The 22231-nt window shown below is 48.3% G+C and overlaps 1 protein-coding gene across 1 annotated transcript in view; it reads right to left on the reverse strand.

Moving 5' to 3' along the window:
* VWF (von Willebrand factor) overlaps window positions 1–22231 on the reverse strand; it is a 138187-nt gene that overhangs the window by 63875 nt on the left and 52081 nt on the right. The window contains exons 14-18 of the mRNA XM_033116665.1: window positions 19351–19546; window positions 18516–18731; window positions 13638–13878; window positions 8438–8532; window positions 5876–6036 (exon numbers count right to left, since the gene is read on the reverse strand). Of these exons, the coding sequence (XP_032972556.1) occupies window positions 5876–6036; window positions 8438–8532; window positions 13638–13878; window positions 18516–18731; window positions 19351–19546 (909 nt within the window). The remainder of the gene's footprint in view (window positions 1–5875; window positions 6037–8437; window positions 8533–13637; window positions 13879–18515; window positions 18732–19350; window positions 19547–22231) is intronic.

Below are 22231 nucleotides of genomic sequence, written 5' to 3' on the forward strand. Positions count from 1 at the left end.
CAACATTCACTCCCATAGTTAATGGAGACCAGACAAGAAGCCTCATTATTGGAAACATTACGAGAGACAGAGTGATGCAGGATGCGTAGGGGTGCATTCCAAGACACAGAGCCCCGCTCGCCTCACCTCACCTCATCTCCCCTCGGCAGAACCCACTCCCTGTCACCTTCAGTAGGCTGGGTGGAGGGCTCTCAGACCTCTTAGTCTGCTTGCTGCATGTTTTTACCTCTCTCCAGATACTCAACCCATTGACAAGTCTCGCACACCAGGGCCCAGGGAGCCCCTCCCCTGGCCCAGGGCTGAGTCCCAGCAGCCCAGCCCACATCCAGTGGACATAAAACGCAAATCCCAGCTTGGCCATGAGATTATGCTGCCACCTCCTTCTGTGCTGTCACTGACAACCTCATGGCTCCTCTCTGCCCTGACTTATTTTAGTAAAAGGAGATTACTAACTGGAGGATTACACTATTAAAATAGGACTGTATGATTTCACCTATATGTGGAATCTAAAAAACAAAACAAATGAATAAACAAAACAAACAGACTCATAGGTACAAAGAACAAACTAATGGTTGCCAGAGGAGAAGGTGGTAGGGCAAAAAAAGGGGGTGGGGGAGAAATAAGAGGTACGGATTTCCAGTTATAAGATAAATAAGTCACGGGGTTGTAACATATAGTATAGGGAATATAGTCAATAATATTTTAATAACTTTGTACAGCATCAGATGGGTACTAGACTTATAGTGATCACGTCAAGATATATAAAAGTTGAATAACTAGGTTGTACACTTGAAATTAATATAACATTGTATGTCAACTATACTTTCATTAAAAAGTAGGGCTTTGATATTGAACAAAGACAGTTATAAGGAGAACAGAGGCATGGGAATAGATCCATAAGTCAAAACTGGAGAGAAGAAAAGCATAACCTTAAAAGGAAAGGAGATATTTCAAGGCCACACCTCAGCAGGAGTCTCCTGTCTTCAGAGAGAAAATCAAATAACACCAGCCCAGCCAAAAACAACCAGAGTCCTGAAGCATTAAATAAATTCATGAAGATAGAAAGATAGAAACACAATAGGGGGAGGGGCTAATGAACGGGATCTAGATAAGAACTGGCCTGACACCTAGGGCAGGCCCATAGCAGTCCCTAAGGGAATTTTGTAGCAAGTCACTTAAACTTCATGTTTAAAATGAAAAGAGCCATCTTTGCCTAGTGTTTGTCCCTTTGGGACACCAGGAGTATAATACTGTGTTTCCCTGAAAATAAGACCTAGCCGGACCATCAGCTCTAATGCGTCTTTTGGAGCAAAAATTAATGTAAGACCCGGTCTTATTTTAATATAAGACCAGGTATAATATAACATAACATAACATAATATAATACTGTGTCATATATTAATTTTTGCTCCAAAAGATGCATTAGAGCTGATGGTCTGGCTAGGTCATATTTTCAGGGAAACACAGTAAGATAAAGTATGATGAATGTGCTTCAAAGACTTCAGAAGAAACAGGCAGAAATAGTTGCCACTATTATTCATCAACTCATGACATCTTGAGTAAGAATGGTTCACACTGAGAAGAACATGGTACCAGGTCTCGGTCAGCCCCAAGAAAACATGTGAAGGAGAAAAACATTGGTATTGTTACTCTTCTCTGAAAAAGCCACATCTCCCCCTTTCCATACACGAACACCATACTGACCCATTCTCCAAAATCTTTTGCCTTCCAACTATCCTTTGTTCATTTTCCCACCCCATCAATACTTCCAGCTCAGTGCAGCTGATTTCAAGTAGATGTTTGCTAGGAAGAAAAAAAAAATCTGATGAAATAATTCACACTAAGGTGTGAATGACTTCCCATGAGGATTTATAAGGTTGTAAGCATTTTTAAAGCTCTTGCTTGTTAACCAAAATGAATTTATGCTTATTGTATTTCAGAAAGCCTGATTAGGTGACAAAACGTAGGAAATATAAGCGATATTTTTGAGGCAGGAGGGCTTTCTTGGACCTTTTAAAATGACATCTCATAGTGCCCACATGGGAAGCCCACACTGGATGGGCCCCTGAGCCCAAACTCTAGCTTTCGAAAAGCAGTGCCAAAGTCTCTCCAGTCTTCATATTGGGCCATTGAGAAAGCTGGGCATCAAAGAACCCGGGAAATTAACATACTTCCCACTTACAGAGATTTCCTCGTACCAGCAGAACTGGGTACCAGTGTGGAAATTTAACCTCTAGATTTCAGAAAGTAATTGAGCATCTCCCGGACAGTGGAACATTTTCTCCAGAGCACTCATGGCCCTGCCTCCCAGAGGGAGGCAAACAGGGTGAAGGATCTGGTCTGGCAGTCAGGAGACCAGAATTTCTACTATATAGCTATGTAGCCTTGGATGGTTCTGTTTCTGTTCTTTCCTCAGTCTCCTCCTCTGTGACAGAAGAAGTTGAAATTGTGGGTCTTTGGGGTTCCTCCTGGAGGAGCCCCTTGATGGCGGTCCTGGAGAGGGCAATGGCAGTGAGTTGTGCTTTGCTGCCACCTCGTGGTAGAATCAAGTAATATTCTAACTTAAAGGCAAGTTAGTTCATTCAAGTGTCTTTGAACTAAAGAAAAAGATGGGAAATTTTCTCGTGCAAACCACACACACACACCCGCCTCCATTTTATTGTCCTAGTGGGTCTCAGAATGTGGACACTGAGGTCTCAAAAACTTGCTCCCAGTGTCTGCTAATTTCCTATAGCATTTCTACTCATAATATGATTCATTCGTGGTTTTCCTCCATGGATTTGCTATAACAATCATTAAACTACCACTTACTAAGCAACTTCCGTGTGCTCGTCACTGTCATATCCAGGCCTCCCAACAACCCTCCTAACTCAATTTTACAGAGAAAAACCAGACACAAAGATTTTAAGTGACTTGCCACTCAGTTCAGTAAATGTCAGAAGCCAGGATTCCAACCTAGAATCTTGGGACTCCAATTCAATGCCTTTTCCATGCTGCTTCCCCACCAACCATTTATCAGGGTGTTGACCACTTATCAAAAGCACCCACCCTCTTGTTCCATGCAAGGAGATCTTTGCACCAGTGGCAGGAGCAGATGGAATCTGCAATTTGTGGAGTGGGCCAGAAAAACCTCTGCTCTAAGCAGGTGTCAGTCCTGGAACAAACAGCAAGAAGGGGTCTGTCTCCCTGCCCCCAACATTTGCAAACAGATGCTGCTGGCCTTACATTGAGAGATGCCTTGAAAGAGAAAAGACAACCTTCCAGCAAGAGCAGCCCTGCTCAGTGCGGTCCAAGGGCCAGTGCCGGTCTGTGATTACGTAAGCACAGAAGTGGAGAGACGGTGTTTAGAAAAGCATATGACAATTTGATTGAGCAGTAGATCATGTCTGTTGTGTCTAATAAAAATTAGAGGGGGTCATATTTTGTATGGAATTGCTTTTTTGTTTCATTTTTCTGCTCATTTCTATTGTATTTATGAAAAGCATTGGTCCACAACAGATTAGAAATTTAAGAAAATGGGCCCTTCCCGCGCGTCTCCTGGGGACGGAAGGAGGTGATGGCCACAGCCTCTGAGAAGGAGCCTTGCTTAATTATAAAAACGACAGTGAAAGCTCTTCCTGTGATTCTACAGCACTTCCTGGTTTTCAAAGTGCTTTCACCTAGTCCTTCAGGCCCACAGCCAATGATGAAGGCACTTATGTGTCCATGTTACAGATGAGGTAACTGAGGCTCAGAGAAAGCAGGAGTGATTGTACAAGAGCGAGGAGCCAGAAAGGGTGAAGCCTGGACCAGAGCTTAGCCCTCGGACTCCGGTTCCTACCCGGGGCGCTCTTTCTGCTTTCAGTAGATCTGCCCCCCAGGAAAGAACTACTTCCCTCTTCAAGTCCTCAGAATGCAGAATCGCTGACCTCTTCCCCAAAACCCTTGATAACATGCCACAAACTCACCACCTTCCACAGGGGATGTCAGGCCGAACACAGAAACAGCCCTGGGGAGGACGTCTGCACCGTCAGATGGGCCCAAACAGGGTGTTTCCAGCTCCTTTTTCTTGGCGCTGTGGCCAAGAACACGTGTCCTGTGCAGCCGCCAACACACTGTGCACTTAATAAATCACCCGGACTTCTGCTCTGCCGAATCTGGCCTCAACAATTTGCACGTTAGTCGGCATCGAATTGAAGCTGTTGTGAAAAATAACCCAATCTCTCACGCTAGGAGCTTTCAAGTTTACAATCCCCTGCAGTTGAGGTGAGAGACACCTCATTATGTGACAGCTATCGGAAGACTGTGCTCAGAATGCATGCCAGAGGCTTCAGGGATGCCAAAGAGCTGCTAACGTGCGTCCACATCCGGTACTTGAGGTCTTGCTCTCCAGGGGATTTGGGACAATAATGCAGTTATTGTAGTTATTAATATTTAAGACTATCTGTACTGTTTCCTTCATGGAAACAAAAGTTCCCTGAAAAGAGTCTCTGATGCTGACATGATCTCCTGAGGGTTGCCCCCTTTCCTTGCCAGAGAATTTAACCTCCAGGTACGACGAAGGCACAGTCAAAATAAGGGACTCTTGGAGTAAAAAGAGCAACATGGAAGCTTGCCCTCCCCTCTCCTATTTCTTGCCCTGCCCAAGTCTGAGCTTCCCCCTCCTTATATGCCTCCTTGGATATGCCTTGGATATCCTTATATGCCTCCACCTTCTGCCAAGGCACCAAACAAGACCTTCCAGTGGAGGGATGTTCCCTGGCCAATCTCTAGCTCCCCATTAGAAAAGACAGTTCCAGAATCCTGAAAGGCTAAGACAGAGGGGAACACCCCGGGGAGAATAAGTAACAGCTAGTCTCTCCGTCTTGGAGGAGAAAGGGTCAGAGCGAAGGAGACAGACCATCTTCCCAGCATACACTCAATGGGGAGATCCCAGCACCCTCCACAGAATAGTGGCAGCTCCTATAGCCCAGGACACCGCCCTTCAAGCTGAGGTCTGGGCGTCATTTATGCCCTTTATCGCCATACGACAGCCATCCTGTCCCCTCCCATTTTGGCCTCTACAACTCCTGCCCCTCACAGCTCACTTTGGGGAATTGGAGTCAGGGAAAGCAAGACAGGATGCATTTGAAAGAGAAAAATCCAGAAGATGCATCCTTCAGGATGACAAGAATAACATATGTATAATATATTTAATATAAAATGGCCTAAGATGAAACTTGGGAGGGAGGTAAGGAGGCTTGAGTATGCTCACACCTTTGCCACCACCAGGAGGCACATAGGAGCCAGGTGGCCTCCTTGGACCACGCCTGGCCTCCAAGGAGCTGCTGGTCACACACTGCATGTTTGTAGCCCCAGCCCCAGAATCATGGAATGTTAAAAGCCGGCCGAGACCTCACGATTCCCTTTACAGATGGGGAGAACAAAGCTCTGTGAGGAAGGATTGTGTTGGACCCATGGCTTGCTGATGGCATGGCAGGGACACCAATGTCTTCTTTTGAAATAGAAAGTGATACATATACAGTATATGCAAATCATATGCAAATATGTGTGTATAGCCTCTCCTCTTCATACAATGGAACACAGCCCTTGAGAAAACTCTAGTGGAAATGCCTGTTTTCACTTGTAAGTATTTTCCGGAAGTTCTTGCTTTGTTTCTTATGGCACTTGTTTGTGCTAAGTTCTTGTATTTTGTCTGATCTCACCAGGATCAACGCAGACACTTTCCTGCCATCTCCGCCCCCAACTCTGGCAGCTAACTGAGCCACCATCTCCCCCACTCCTGCCCCCATCACCACCCCCGCCCTGTCAGCATCCAGGTTAACTCTGTTGCCCCTTCTCTCTGCCTGCAGGAAAATGGAAGGCTGCCGACCCAGGGCAGCAGTGGGTGGCTCACCATGCCCGGGGGGCAGAGGCAGCCGGAGACGCAGCCCATGCTCATACACTCCAGGTCGTAGTTCTGGCAGGTTTTGGCACACTCCAGCCCTTCAGCCCGCGGGTTGTCAGCAGGACACACAAACTTGACCATGGGAGGCCGGCAGGACAAGCTCCTTTTGCCTTGGAGATAGAAAAATCAAAGAGGCCATCAGTGATGGAGGAGGTGGAACTACCTTCTACACTGTCCTTTGGGGCCCTAGGTGTAGTCACTCAATTGCAGAGACACAGAGCTGCCCACTTTCTGAAATGAGGTGCTGCCCGATCTCCAGCTGGGTCCAGCCCTGAGCCAGGTTCCCTGTGTGGGACTGGGATGGCAGCCTCATCTACTCAACTGAGCTTCTGACGTTTGCCCGCGCTGAAGGCGCCTGGGATCCCGATCCCAGAATCCCTCTGGCGGCCGCACTCCACAGCCCCCTTGATCCTGCTGTAGCAGGTTGCATTGAATCAGGATGCATTGCAGAAATGTCTAGACTCAGGCTTTAAAGGACCTGGGTTTGGGTGCTGAAAGGGAACCTCTGTGGGCCTGAACAGGACATTCCTAAAATAATTACCACTAATTTAGTCACAAAATCTTTTGTATAAGCCACCCCTGTGGCTTTAGTCACAAAAATCTTTAAAGAGGCTTCTTCTCACATGTCATTTCAGCCACTCTATCTATATTTGCAACACTCCATCCCTTGACACTCCCACCTGCCCTCCCTGCTTTGTCATTCCGTCTGATCACTGCCTGATATCTCTGTCTGATAGACTATATATTTTACTTATTTGTTTATTCCCCACCCCACCCCCACCTCAACCCCTCTCACTAGAATATAGAACCCCTTCACTCCGTGAAGACAGGGGTTCTTGTCTATTATATTTTGTTCATGATATATCATATTTCCAGACAATTAGTAGGTTTCAATGCCTGATTGAATGATGACAGGAGATAATTAACACAGCACATTTCTTTTGCAAACCATGATGCACTTCATAGCATTTATATCTTACTATATATAGCACTTACCATCTCCTGTGGACAAGAAAGCCAGAATATCCAGCCTTATTTTTATATGGAAACTTTTGTTTAGGAAACTGAAACCCTAAAAGGTCAAATGGCTTTTCCAAATTGCACAAAATCCTTGTCATTTCCTTGCTTTGAAAAAGATACCTTCCAGCGACGACACGAGAAGACTGAGCAAGAGGAAGCATTGAAGCCCCAAGAGGAAGAAGGCAACAGAGAAGGGTGGGAGTGTAAAAAAGATGCTACAGTGAGAGAGAACACAGAAGAAGAAAAAGGCAGGATTTAGTGACCTTGAGGTTGGCTCTGGGTTGAATGTTTGTGTTCTCCCCAAAATGCATATGTTGAAATCCTAACCCCTAAATGTGATGGCGTTAGGAGGGGAGGCATTTGGGAGGAGATTAGGTCATGAGGGTGGAGCCCTCGTGAATGAGAAAAGAGCCCTTATATAAGGGACCACACAGAAGGAAGCCCCCCAGCCCCTTCCGCCATGGGAGGACACAGTAGAAGGCATCAGCTAGGAACCAGGAAGCGGGCCTCACCCAACCATGCTGGACTCTGGTCCCAGACTTCCAGCCTATGGAACCGTGAGCAATAAATTTCTGTTGTTTATAAGCCACCCAGTCTGTGACATTTTGTTAGAGCAGCCTGAACTGACTAGGGCAAGTCATAAGTTTTGATTTCAACTTGTGAGCCACCCACAGGCTTGGGATCTTGCCCCAGCTCCAGGCTGAGAGATGCTTCCCAATCAGTCATGTGGGAGAACCAGACTTCTCACCCAGGGCAAGCTGGAAGACAAACACATGGCACAGAGCTGGGTCACTTAGAGAAAGGGCGTCTTGAGGAAAGAGAGAGGCAGTGAGAAGAGGTCAGGCTGGACGTTGAAAACGGCCCATTTATCTACCTATAGGTATTTCTCTCCCTCCTACGGGGAGAGTCCTTTCTAAGCAAGGATGATCCTTCTGGAAGCCAATAAGACCCTCCTGGTCCATAAATGTAAATGTGTTCCCATCAGTGCCAGGTCAGTCCCTTCTCCCTTCTGGACCTTGTCCTTAAACAGTAGCAACTATTAAGACCTTCAAACTGAGAGCAACAGGTCCAAACTAACTATCTTTCAAGTCTATCTGAGAAGCTTTCTAAAGCGGTGTCCTTGACAGCAAGTCCTTAGGAAAAAGGAGTCCATTAAAGGAGGGTGGTTTTCACCACAATCAAGGTGAACAACTCACTGACATCTGCTCACTGGGTTAAGGTCACCATGGGCAAACCAGAGGTCTCACTGAATCCATCTTGCAGATAATTCAGTCTTTCCCGCATCACAAAATAAAATTCTTCCTGCCTCGATAATTTGGATTTCCACATGCAAAGGCATGTCTAGGCCTGAAAGTCACTCACACAAACAGAAATGGTGGCAATCCTGACACGTGTCTAAATGGACATGCATGTCAGACAGCAGCCCCACTCCTCACATGAGTAGTCTGGGCAGAGGGAGGTGAAGAGCCCTTTCAGGGGGACCATACTCACTGCGGTGAGACAGGGGACTGCTGAGGACAGCGTGCGGCAACAGGTTTCCGGGGGGGCCGCTCGTGGTGCAGTGCATGACGCCATCCTCACAGTAGCTGCAGAGGAAAACCACAGCCCAGCTTTGCAAGAGCAGCTATTCTTGCCGTCTCCATTTTCTCACCTCCCACTCACTCGTTGGGCTTCCAGTCCCATAACTCATCTGAAACACAGCTTGCGAAGGCCACCAATGACCACCATGTCACTAAACCCAATGGAACTATTCTCAGTGCTTTTCGTACTTGATCCTCTTCAACATTATGCATCATTGTTGTCTACTTCATTCTTCTAGAAAAAGAAAAAATCTCCCCTGGTTTTCCTCCTAGTTTCTGGTTGTGCCTCCTTAGCCTCACTGTTCTCACCCTTCTGCTGGATCCATCCTAGCGTCCCTGCTTCTTACCTCTGTGTCATCTACACCCCCACTTCCATTACAGAGACGACTCACAAATTCACATCAGCAGCTCAGCTCTCTCCCTTCAACCCCAGACCCATGTATTCGAATCCCAAATCCATGTATTCAAAGCCACGTTTGGTATCTCAAAGACACTTCAAACTCAGTATGTCCAAAACCGAACTCATGAGCCCCCACCAAGCCAGGCTTCCAGGGCCCTGAGTCATTGCATAATGCCACCCTCCATCTAGTGTCACAAACCAGAAACCCAGGGATCAGCCCTGACACTGCCTTCTCCTCACCCCCTACATCTGATCCATCTCCAAGTGCTTGGACTTTGTCTCCTAAATACCTCGGGCATTCATATCCACTTCTCTATCTCCACTGCCAAAAGCCACCACCACCTCTCACCTAGACAATGCAAAAGGTTTCTAACCGATGTCCCTGCACCTATTCTTGCTTCTCTCCAAAACACACTCTTGGCAGTCCACGTATCTTCCCCAAACTTACATCTGATTATGTCACATCTCTGCTTGGAATCCTTCAAAGCTCCCCCACACTAGGTCTTAGGATAAATCCCTACCATGGCCTCCCAGGCTCCAGTGACCTGACCCTGACTACTTCTCCCCTTCCAACCCCATGGCCTCCTTCGCTTAATCTGGAAGGCGTATTACCCCCTTCAATCACAGGGCTTTTGCACACATCGTGTTCTCTGATCTAATGTCACTTCTGCCCAACACATACCGTGTTTCCCCAAAAATAAGACCGAACTGGACAATCAGCTCTAATGCATCTTTTGGAGCAAAAACTAATATAAAACCTGGTATTAGATGAGATGAGATTAGATTAGATTATACCCGGTCTTATATTATAGTAAAATAAGATTGGGTCTTATATTAATTTTTGCTCCAAAAGACGCATTACAGCTGATTGTCCAGGTAGGTCTTATTTTGGGGGAAACATGGTAGACTTACACACACACACACAAACACACACACACACACACACACACACAGCCGTCTTTGTTCCCACCTCATTTCAAGCTTTCATAGACCACATACTCTCTTAGAATTTACCACACTTGTAACTTTACATGTATTTGAGTTTTTATTTGGTTAACGTGTGTGTGTGTGTGTGTGTGTGTGACTGAACTATAGTATAAGATCCAAGAGGGCAGAAGCCATGACTGCTCTTGCTCACTATTATATCCCCAGAATCCAGCATAAGGTTTTGCATACTCGACAATTTTTTAAAATTTTCTTTTATTCCTAACCTCCAATCCCAATCCCCTCCCCTATAATAGGCAATTTATTTTCCTGGTACCTAGTCTCCTAAATGGCCCCCAGTGATGCCAACATCCTGGTATTCACACCCTTGTGTAATCTTCTCCTACATTGCACCAAGGTTGGTCTGTGTGACCAGTAGTACACAGCAACAGTGACATACTTATGTCACTTAAGAGTATGCTATAACAGGTTGCAGCTTCCGTCTCGGTGTTCTCTCTTTGATTACTCACTCTGGGGGTAATCACTCTGAGCCACGTCATGAGCAGCTGTATGGAGAGGTCCACATGGTGAGGAACTGAAGCCTCCTGCCAACAGCCATGGGAGTGAGCTGGGAATGGATGCTCCAGCCCCAGTCAAGTCTCCAGATGACTGCAGCCCTGGCCAACAGCTTGACAGCAACCTCGTGAGAGAATCTGAGCCAAACCACCCAGCCAAGCTGCTCCTGGATCCTAACCCTTAGAAAATGCATGAGATTATAAATGTTTGTTGTTTCAAGTTGCTAAATTTGGGGGTGATATTTTTATGCAGCAATAGGTAACTAATACAATCTTATTCTGTTTAATGTATATCTGAGTATATTCTTATAAAATATGTGATTATTTTGCATGCATGTTTGATTTATATAAATGATATGATCTTATATATCACACTGTGTTTTGCTTTTTTCATTCAGCACAATGTGTTTAAGATTCATCCCTACTAATACATGTCCTACTTGTCTGGTCCTTCTAAGGCTGTACGATGATCTCCAGTGTGTGTCCACTACATTTCACCCAGTCACCCTCCCAGTGACGGACACAGATTGGCACCTACTCCTTGCCACCAACAAGGCTGTGATTAACATCTTCATACATGTGCCCTCAAGAACCTATATGAGAATTTCTTTAGTATATATGCCCAGGCACAGAACTGGGGAATATCAGGTATGGATATCTAATCTGCATATACTGTGCCAATTGCTCCCCCAGGTACAACTGACCTTGAGTTTGAAGGGAGCAATCACCTTCAAGATTAAAAGAAGGCCATGGAGTTGAAAAGGGGAGCAAGAAGTAGGGCCAGATTGTGTGGGGCCGGGGAGGCCATGGTAGGGTTTTACTCTTTATCCTAAAGTCTAATGAGGGAAGGTATTGAAGGATTCTGAGCAAAGACGTGACATAATCAGACTTGGGTTTTGGAAAGATACTGGGAGTATCTGAATCCATCTATGTCCCCCCAGTAGCAGGTCAGGGGACCCACGTCCCACAGCCCTGCCAACACTTGGCTTTATCCAGATTTCAAAGTTTTCTACTGTAATAGATAGGAAGTAATATTCACTGTTTTAATTTGTATGTCTCTGATTATAAAAATTTTGAACATTTTTAATGTAGCTGCTCTTCAATCCAGATTTGTTGAATGAACAAGAGAATCGGCCCTTCTCTCTCTGGGTACATGCAGAACATGTCTTCTGGTTTTTAACTAACACCCGCTTAAAAAATATCCTGCCCCCAAATATCATGTCCTATCTGTCATGTGGACATGACCCAAAAGCTTTATTTTATATTAAAAAAAAGAACTTGCAGGTAATAATTACTCCTGCCCAGAGCCAGGCCTGCAGCCGTGCACGCTCTCTACCGTCATGGTTTGACGACCAAACGAATGGTCTGGAGAAACTTCCGGGCCATGTGTGTTTGCACCTTCCTACTTCCTTGTCATGGACATCACCAGCAATGGCCCCAGTTGGGCTCAGTCTGTAGTGTGTTGTCTAAAGAATAAATCTACAGCTACAGACAAGCCCTGAGTTCCCTCTGGCTCACATGCTCCATGAAATCCAATTTTCTAAATGAAGTGGAGAAACAGGACAGTCAATAGTATTTAGCCCTGGAGCCTGAAGGCGAGACCTGGAAAGAGGAGGTCGCTACTGTGCAGACTGTGAGAAGCCTGAAGCCAGGGCCCTTCCCCCAGCCCTGTTCCGCCAGTAGCGCCCGCACCCCACCTCCCACTTTCCTTGTGCCTCTAAAATGGTAAAATAACCAGTGACACTTGCTCCCCTCCAAGTCAACCCAGCCTCCTACCCTCTGGCTTTTTCCCTCACCACACTAATGAAACATCTGGGCCACTGTGACCTTCTGATCACCAAATTCATCAGCGTATTCTCCATGTAATATGAAGAGTTCAAGAGTCCCTGGGTTTAGTCACTTACTGGATGATTTGGGAAAGTGATAATCCCTCTAAGCCTCAAATTCTTTATTTAAAAAGCAAGCCCCGCCTGCCTAACAGTGTGGTTTTAAGGTCCCAAAGAGAAACACCTTGAAAATTGTAGCCAGACAACTGCAGTAAAACAACCAGCGGGCTCAAACCAACAGAAAATGTTATTACTTCCCACTTCCCTTCACTTCCAGGATATGGCCCTGTCCTGGTTCTGCCCTTTTTGCTGGCCTTTTTGCTTTGTCCTCTCACAGGATCCGTTTTCTCCTCCTCTGGCCCTCTGGACATTCCCCCAAATTCTGGACTCGATCCTCTTTTCTGCTTTTCAGTCCACTCCCCTGAGCAAGCCTAGCTGCTCCCATGCCTGTAACTGTCACCTCCACACAAGTCTTTTTCTCCTGATGCAATCTCTCACTCAAGTTCCAAAGCCACACACCAGCCATTTGTTCCATGTATTCACCAAGATGACCTCTTGGTAACTCTAAGTCATGAAGGCCAAAACCAAACTCATATGTTTCCTCTTCCTACAAAGAGCTCTATTGCTGTTCTTGACATCACTGTCCTTCCAAGCATTCAAGTTCAGAGCCTTGGGGCCAGCTTCAACAAGCCTCCTCCTCCCAAACATCCTACCATTCGGGTTACTTCCGCAATGACTCTAGCTTCTATCTCCAGTTCCCATTTACACTGCTATTGCTTGCCCAGGGCCTTACCACCTTTCGACCAGACCAGACTGTGTCAATCCCTTCCCACAACTGAGCTCCCTCATACCTCAGGCAGCTTCCAGAACCCACTCCCCGAAGCTATACTTTGATCCTATTTGCTCTCTGCTCTAACCTTCCGAGGTCCCCATTGCCTGTTGTTCAAGCATCAGTCCTCACCCTATCTTTCAAAGACCCCCTGAACCTGGTCCCAGTTTCCTTCCAATCTTATCTTTCTTTCATACAACACATGTTCCCCCTGAGGACTGACCTTGGTGACCCTGACAGGAGGCTGAAGGGGAAGGGAACAGGGAGAGCTCCTATTTCCTGTTCTAGAAAAGGGAAACTGAGACCCAGAACAGGGAAATGGGGCCCAACACATGATGGTTGGCAATAAAGCTCAAGAATTCCCACTGCCAGCCTGGAGTTCTAGTTCCCTGCATAGTACAGAAGTCAGAAGACCTGGGTGAAGTCCCAGCTCTGCTCTGACTTGCTGTGCCACTCTGGACAAGTCACTTCCTTTCTTGGGCCTCAGTTTACTCATCTGTAACATGGAGGACTTGAAGAACCATTGTCCTTTCCATGGCCCTGCTGCTTGCACTTACCACATGGTGTGATGGTCTGAGAAGATGTCTTCAGGCTGGAAGATCTCACCATCATAGTAACAGGGGCACTGGGCCTTGGGCACGCAGTTTCCCCTGTCATCCAGGTAGAGCCCTGGGGGGCAGAAGCAGCCCTCCAGGCAGACCTCACTGCATTCCTCATCCGAGTTAGACAGGGAATGGCAGGTCATGTTGCAGGGGGTCCCACACTGCAGGTATACTTGGCCCTGTGGGCAGCTCAGCGCTGGGAGAGAGGGGAGGGAAGGAAGGTTTCAGTGGGAACATTAAGGTGACACGGACTGTGGTTCCAGGACTTGGGGTGCCACCCCTCACAGCAGTGACCCCCAATTCTATCTGTATGGCCTCTGCCTTCCTTTCCCACCATGAGCAAAAGTGTATTTTTAGGCTCAGAAATGTCTAATTAGGGATACGCCTGCGTTCTCTGCGTAATCAGGGGATCGTGCTCAATCATCTCTGAATTCGCACAGCCTGGGACACAGTAGAAAGTGAAGCTGTGAATGTTAAAAGGAACCGGGAGTGATAAGCAAGGGCATGTCTCCCGTGCTGATAACAACAGCGGCTGTGATTGATTGAGCATCTACTGCGTATCCTGCTTTTCACACAGGTTTTATGCCTATTGCGCCTGTCTCAGGGAGTTAGAGCTCATAACCCCCTTCCTACAGGTAAGAAAAGTGATGCTTAAGCCAAATGACTTGTCAGGGTTATGCCTCACAGGAAGAAGCAGAAGCAGGATTTGAACCCAGCTCTCTATGATCTAAAAGCTCTTAACCATCATGCTCTAAAAAGGAAAGAGTCCCTTAGGAGCCATGCTTTGAGGACGCACCAGTCACAAAGAGCAGGGGCACTCTTATACCTACTGTGCAAAGTGGGCGGCACCCATCTACCCACAGCCCTCACTCTCCCTGGCCTCCCACATAGAAATAGCACAGCAGACAAAAGCCAAAGGGAAGTGTGACAAAGTGGCAAAGCAGCTAAGAGAGGAGGTTCTGTATCCCAAATTCCTGGGTTTGAGCCCTAGTCTGCCATTCGTTAGCAATGTGATTTTGAGCAGTTTCCTCCCTGGAATATAATAGTAATATCCTCCTGGGTTGTTGTGGAAGTTAAGTGAGCGAACAAGTTTAGAGCGAACAAGTTTAGAACTGGCACGTGGCTGCCATTACATTACGATTATGGGGAAACAACCCCAGCTCAGCAGGCTCCAGATGGGAGGGGTATTCCAGAGAAGGGCCTGGCCTAAGAAGACCTGGCCCTCCTGGACTGTGGCCAACCACTTTCTGTGCTCACAACGGTCTCAGGAGTACCCCAACGATAAAATTCTTCACTGGGAGGTGAGGGGAGCAAAACGCTTTCCCGCTGCTGATCAGCTGTGATCCAAGAAACGAGAAACTCACCCTTGGGACACTCCCCTGGGATGATTAGAACCCTTCCCCTCTCTGCTGGAATAATTTCTACAGCGAATCCCACAGGCAGAGCATTTCACAGAAGCTGTGAAAGGAAACCCTGCCATGAACCTCAGAAATGGGGGGGGGCTCTGGAGGGCCCTTTTAGCCTCCTGCTCCTGCACCAGCTCCGGGCTTGGTAGTTGAGGGTAGCTGGGAAGGGAGCGGGCTCTCTAACTATATTAGACCTGAACCAGCAGAGAGGTTGGGTCATTGGATAAATATTTAGAGTGAGAGCGCATTGAGATGGGCCATGTTGGGCAACAAAGATGAAAATCCCTTTCAATCCATTGAACCCACAGTGATAAGGGCACATTTCACCCATTAAAGCAGCAGCTGGGACTGAGAGCTTTTATCAGCTGCCAGACTGTCTCTAGAGCTGGCTTGGAGCCATATTACATTTTTCCTACGGCCTTCTTCCCCAGAAGACGTCATGCACAGCACAGTTTAACAGACTGTGGGGACAGAGCCCCAAAAAGCAGTTTCCAGGCTCTCGGCCTCACATAGAAAGGTGCTGGCTCAGGTAGTAAATGGCCATCGACTGTGATCAAATGGCCATCAGCTATGGCTAGTTGGCCGTCAGCTGTAACCAGTGAGCCATTGGGCACTAATATAACTGCTGTGGCTAGGCTAGCAGAAAAAAGAAGGGGGAGCTAACAAGAAGATGGTGGCTGAGTCTGCGGGCGGAGCAGTGAGGGTTGAGAATTGTGTTGCTCCTGGTTCCTGTGTCTCCAACCCAGCCGCCAGTGAGAGTATAGTGGTATGACTCCCCTACCTATGGCTCCGTGGGTGTTCCTTTTTGGCCTCACCATGTCCTGCGTTCTTATGTGGGGAGTGGGAGCTGAGACCCCGCATGACACCCTGCATGACACATGGCGAAGTCGGCAGGATCCCCTGCACGACACAGACGTTTAGTGTGTTCCCAGCAGGGGCCAGGGCCTGTGCTAGGCTCGGGATGCAGAGACGGTAAGGCTTGGTCCCTGCCTTCAAGGAGCCCAGTCTTGCCTTCCTGACTCTCCTCACAGCATCACACAAGTGGCTGTGTGATCGGTCCTTGCTCTATGAGTGGCCCCAGTTGGTGTTTCCTCTTCATCTGGATGGAGTCAGTGGTTTAGGGGGCTCTGTTCATTGCTCAGGAAGGGAAAATGAGGAACAGAATGAACCCAGAGTCCTGCCCACCCTCCTTGGGCTCACAGGAACAACCCAAGGCCATCTGGTCAGCCTTTTCTCTGGTTCACCATAAACACACAGAGACAGATCCCTCTTGTCCATAAAAGTCTCCGGGGAACACTTCCTACCACCCCATACTTTCTGCCATATCTTAAAGCCTCAGGAGTCAGGTAACTCTCTAACCCAATCTCAGCCCCTGCTGCTGCTGTGTCAGCCCATTTCCTCTTGCTCTCACCTCAATGAAGGTTAAGAACAGTTGCTGTTGGGAGATTGAAAAATATTTCCATAAGCCCTCGGCATTCTGGGAGAATGTCCTAAAGTAGGAATTCCTTAGATGCTGCAGCACACTGATAATGCACGATTTCTAATACTGATGGACACGCAAAGCAGATTCATAGACAGCATATAATTTATCCCTCCTTACTTTCCACAATTTCTAACCAGCAGACACTGATGCGGACCTGAAGTCTGGAGGGGTGAAGGGGAAGGTTCACAGTCACATAGCTGGGAAGCCACTGGCAAGGAGCCACCAGGGTCTCAACCTTGGTTCTTCCAGTTTCTACATCTCTGTGACATCCCAGAGCTGGAGGGATGGGGGACACAACTGCATGCATCTATATGCTTGTTCCCTTTCATCCTGACTTGTGTCTCTGCTCCTCTTTTTTAGGAGATTGCTCAGACTGGAAACATGAGTTGGCTCAATAAACCCCAAATGGTGATATTCTAGAGCCCCATACCTTCTCTTCAAATATATGATATTAATACACGTATTAAAACATTCAAATACATCATATAATACATTTCTCATAGTTCCTATTTTCCGGCTTCCATCAGAATCACCAACATTTTAGTCTCCCAACACATCTACCTAACCCTAAAAATCAGAATATCCATGTGGGGACAGAGCCCCAGAAAGCAGTTTCCAGGCTCTCGGCCTCACATAGAAAGGTGCTGGCTCAGGTAGTAAAGGGCCATCAACTGTGATTGCATGGCCATCAGCTGTGGCTAGTTGGCCGTCAGCTGTAACCAGTGAGCCATTGGCCACTAACATAACTGCTGTGGCTACGCTAACAGCAAATGGGGGCTAGCAAGAAGATGGTGGCTGAGCTAGAAAGAGCGGATTGCGAGAGGCGGATGCCGCCAGTGAGAATATAGTGGTATGACTCCCCCATCTATGGCTCTGTGGGTGTTCCTTTTTGGCCTCACCACATCCTGCGTTCTTATGTGGGGAGCCGGAGCTGAGACCCCGCAGGCCGCCCTACACGACAATCCACTGTACCTTATAGCCACTATTGCAGGCCCTGGAATACTCTTCTCACAAGTACACATCACTAGTACTATTCCACCATGGGAAACAGCTCTTTCCTGCCAAGAAAAGCCAGTTTTTGTGCCTTTGAAAAGCCAGTCAAGTACACTGCCTCCAGAAAGCCTTCCTTGGTTGCTTCTGCCTTAATCTAATTATCCTTTCACTCAGTGCAGTAGGCACCTAGTAGAGAAACAGTTTCCATCTGTGCCTCAAAAAGGAAGGTTCAGGCTCTACACCACTGCCATTGCCTGACCACACTGGGCACTCAGCAAATGTACCCAGAGCAACAACAATAACAACAAAAAGTAAGCACAATCCAGTCACTCAGGGGACCAGAACATGAGGCAGATTCCAACTCTGGTGCCAGGAACATAACAGGGCACAGTGAGACTCTAAAGCCAGCTGGGGATAATGATGTCATTTATTCTATATACTTTATATAACTTTGTACAGTGTCTAAGCTTTGGGCCAGGAGTCCACCAATGGTTTGTCCAAACTTAAGAGCAAAGGATTGGTGCAGGAGTTTTCCACTGCTATCCTCAGACCCTCCAGGGATGCAGGGACCCACTCACTCCACAGCCTGGCTGAACTTGTAACCAACACTAGGTGGCAGCAGCCACAGGAAGTATCTACTTGGCAGAGACGCCAATGTTCTAAGTCTCCAGACATGGGGTCCTACTTGCCCTCCTGGAACGGTCCAGAGTAGCCCGCCTGTCCTATGGGCGAGCAGGTCCCACCACCGTGTCCTGCTGGGAGTTGGGAGGGGGAAATGGCTGCAAATGAACTGTTTCCACACCGCGTGCCCGTCAGATGCCCCTGGGCGTGTGTCCCAGTGCCAGAATCCAGACAGTGCTTTGCAAAGGACACGTGCATGGAGATTGAGGGCACCCGCGGCAGATTCAGTTGGGTTGTGTGGAGTGGGCAACAGGCAGGGAGGGCACCCACCACAAAAGCTGGGCTCCCGCCACGCGACGTGCACGCCTTTCCGGGCACAGGCGGCGGCATAGCTGGCCACGGCGTTGCACAGGCAGTCCCTGCCATCGGAGCAGGAGCAGACGTCGTAGTGGCAGTTCTGCAGGTAGGGCAGCGGGCCCACGACGTGGTGGCAGGCTTCGAACTTGGAGGACGTCAAGAGAGCACATGCCTCCTCCGCGAATTTGGCTGTGGGGGAGAGAGGGGCGAGCGGGGCTTGGCCAGGGTGCTGTGGGCCCCAGGGGCCAAGGATGGCTCCTACTCCGACATTCCCATTCTACATTCTCCTTCAGCAGTACATGCTGCAAAAACAACTTGTCTCGGCTGTGGGAATCATGGTGATTTACCTTCCACAGCCAATACACTTTCCTAATTATGTTTGGCTTAAACACATAAAAAGCCACGTAGCCACAGCACACCCACTGACAGAAAGGAGAAATAGTTCCATGGTGGGCTAGGTAAGTGGGACACCTTCACGTAGGACTGAAATGTTGCTGCAGATAAATCAGCAAATGGGCATTTATCTGATGATAATTTAATTCTGAGTTTGGGTGGCTGCTGCTCCAACAGACTGAGAAGGTCCAGAGGCCGGAACTGCTTTCTGTTCTTTTCTTTCCCAGGGTTTGGCCCACGGAAGGCGCTCAATAAAGGGACTTTGAAGAATAAATGATCCAGTTGCAGATAATCAAATTCTGATGGTGAAAACCAAGCGGCCCCTCCCCCGACTGTGCCATGGAACGCACTGGCCGTAGGAGAGAGGCCTCCGGGCCCTGCGGGGTCCCCGCTTCCCCCGGCTCGGCTCACGTACTCAGGCGCGGGTTGAGGTGACACGGGTCGCTGGGCTGCGTCCTCAGGTCCTCACACTCCGCGCGCAGCTTCCAGGCGTTCCCGAAGTCCTCCACCAGGGGCTCCACCAGGCCCGCGGGCGTGCGGAAGTCGTCGCCCTTGTTGCCGTTGTAGTTCCCACACAGGCCGCAGGTCCTCCCCGCGTAGACTGGGGACAGCTGTGGGGAAGAGCGGGCCACCTTGGAGCAGCTGCCGCCAAAGCAGCCACAGCTTCCTTTCGCTAGTGAGGTGGTTTTAATAAAAAAACCCTCCTCACTGAAAAATAAATATGAATTTAATAAACCGCAGCGAAGCCCGAGGCTGCACAAGAAAGAAAAAAGCTAACTACAGTATCGTTTACCACCAGCTCTATCCGGGCTCTTAAATCATCAGAGACCTCTCTGGCTGAATGGGATTTTAGAGATTATCCAGCCATTTACTGATGGCGAAAATGGAGTTCCTTTCCCCAGGGAGGGAAAGGAACTTGCCTGAGGTCACAGAGCTGAGACCAGTAGCCAGTTTGAGCCCCCATCCAGTGTGCTGTCTACCCGCTCACCTGTCAGAGTAGACGCCTAAGCCTGTGGGCCTGACACCCACCAGAATCTAGTGCAAAGAAAACATGCCTTTATTGAATGTTCATATCCATCACACATTGGACAAAGCAGGCTGAGTCAGTTAGGGTCCAGGTCGTCTCAGAGCTCACATTTGGTGACAAAAAACACCTTCCTAACTGTCTGTATTTAACTCAGGCACTGAGCATCATTGAAGAGAAAAGGCCAGGAGCCAAGAGGGACTCTAGGGGTTGTGATAGGAGGAGGTGGGGTCAGTCAGGACTCTGGGGCAGCCTGCCAAGGTGACCAGAACGGGTCCTGGAGTTAAACTCCAGCAGCATGTGGCTCATTCTCCATCCTTCTGAGTCCTAAGTGTATACTCAGGGACAACTTAGGGAGTCAAGCCCCCTGCCTCTCACAGAGCACAGCTGGGGGCATCTGCTAGTCTCTTCTGAGGGAGCCCTGGTCCAAAGACGGTGCAGGACAGAGCCCCAGAGTCCTGGCTCCTGCGCTGCATGTCATTAATGCCACCCGATAACCTCCCCGCATTCTGAGACCCTCATGCACTGTGGTCATCTCTTGGATGACGCCTTCCAGCTTCCAGCTCTGACTTAACAAGATGCAGGATGAACAGTCTAGCGGAATGTGCCGCACCTATATAAAATATACCCAAGTAAATAGCATTTATGAGAAAGAGGATGAAGTCATGTTGCCTTGTTTGATTTATGAATATCACCTGAGGCACCCAGGTCTTCCCGGACCCCCCTATTTAAAATGGGACGCCTCCCAACCCTGGCACTTCCTGCCCCCTTCTCTGCTTCATTTATCTCCCCAGGATTTATCACCTTCTCATACGTGACATCATTTACTTACTGGTTTGGTTAATTGTCTGTCTCCCCCGCCATTAGAGTTTAAACTAAATGAGGCAAAGATTCTTGTCTGTTTTGTTTCACTGTTGAAACCTCAGCCTCTCCAATGGTGTCTGTGGACACTCACTACGTATGTGTTGAAGAAATGAATGGTTGAACAAATAACTGAATAAATTCGTGGATGAATGAGGTTCTCCTCTGGACGCAGGCTGAAATGCAGTGCCAACAGTCGAGGCCAGCCCTGAACAGAGCAGCAAAATTGGGGATGAGTCTTCCCCCTCAGCCCTGTCTCAGCATTTTTTCTCTCTTTCCTCATTCTCAGATCCTGAGTGCTCTCTTGCTCCCCAAAGTGTCCTCTTGCTTATCCCACCAGGCCTGTCATCACTACCACGCCCCACTCGGGAAAATGGTATCTTCTCCTATCCACATGGCTTGTCTCAGGGATCAGCTGGCCTAGTGTAGAAGAATGGGTATATCCGTGGAGGCCAGCACGACATTATCCCAACATCAGCGACTTACAGAACATGCTTGCTATGTCACTTTATTATGAAATAAACCTTAGATCAGTGACCCTTCTGACAAAGCGAAGACTGTCCGAGAGTCCTTTCTACACCACTCTGCTTAAGGCTGAGCAGGGCCCTGCATCACAACCAGCAGAACCCTGCTGTCTGGACCACCTGGCCCTCAGTGATAGGGCATCCGTACCTCACCTGGGGGAAGGGGGCAGGGCGGGGAGGAGAGCAGGGAGCCCTGCAGCACCTCGCCAGCCTCTTCTCAGGGTCAGTGCACTCAGCCTGCCTCTCCCGGTGTCCTGCCTCCAGCTAGTGTCCTCCACGGGCAGCCCCCATAAGCCCCAGGGCTCAGCACAGTTATGTGCCTGGCCACCTGACCCGTCCACAAATGCTCCCTTTTCTCATCCGGACCAAAAGACGGAGGACAGTCCTACAGCTACAGGGTCCCCTGCTCCGGTCCTGAATCTTGACGAATGAAGTCCTCGTCTTATTAGCTAAATGGACTAAAACCCACCCCAAGATAGCCCTGCATCCCATCCCCACAGAAAGAAGTCTTCCTATCTCTCCTCAGAAGACAAACAAACAGCAGGAACCTGAGGAGGACAGCCACCCAGACTGCTGACTGAGGGAAGAAATCACACAGATCAAGAGAAGCCTTTCTGGGACAGCAGAGGTTCCTGAGAAAGTGGAATGGCTAACAGGAGGAGGCACCTCCCTGCATGCAGGTGACCAGCATGCAGGAGGTGACATTAGAGATCCGAGTTGTAGTCCTGTCTGTAACCAGGTGACCATGAAACCTGGGGCAAGTCACTTTCTTGCTCCAGAAATGATAGTTCTTTATTTCCAACTGTAAATGAGGGGCTGACAAGAAGACCTCCTCGTGCTCTATTGTCTGTGATCATAAGGCTTACTTTTTATAAAAGAAAAAAAAG

This window comes from Rhinolophus ferrumequinum, chromosome 10, assembly GCF_004115265.2.
Source record: "Rhinolophus ferrumequinum isolate MPI-CBG mRhiFer1 chromosome 10, mRhiFer1_v1.p, whole genome shotgun sequence".
Taxonomy (NCBI): domain Eukaryota; kingdom Metazoa; phylum Chordata; class Mammalia; order Chiroptera; family Rhinolophidae; genus Rhinolophus; species Rhinolophus ferrumequinum.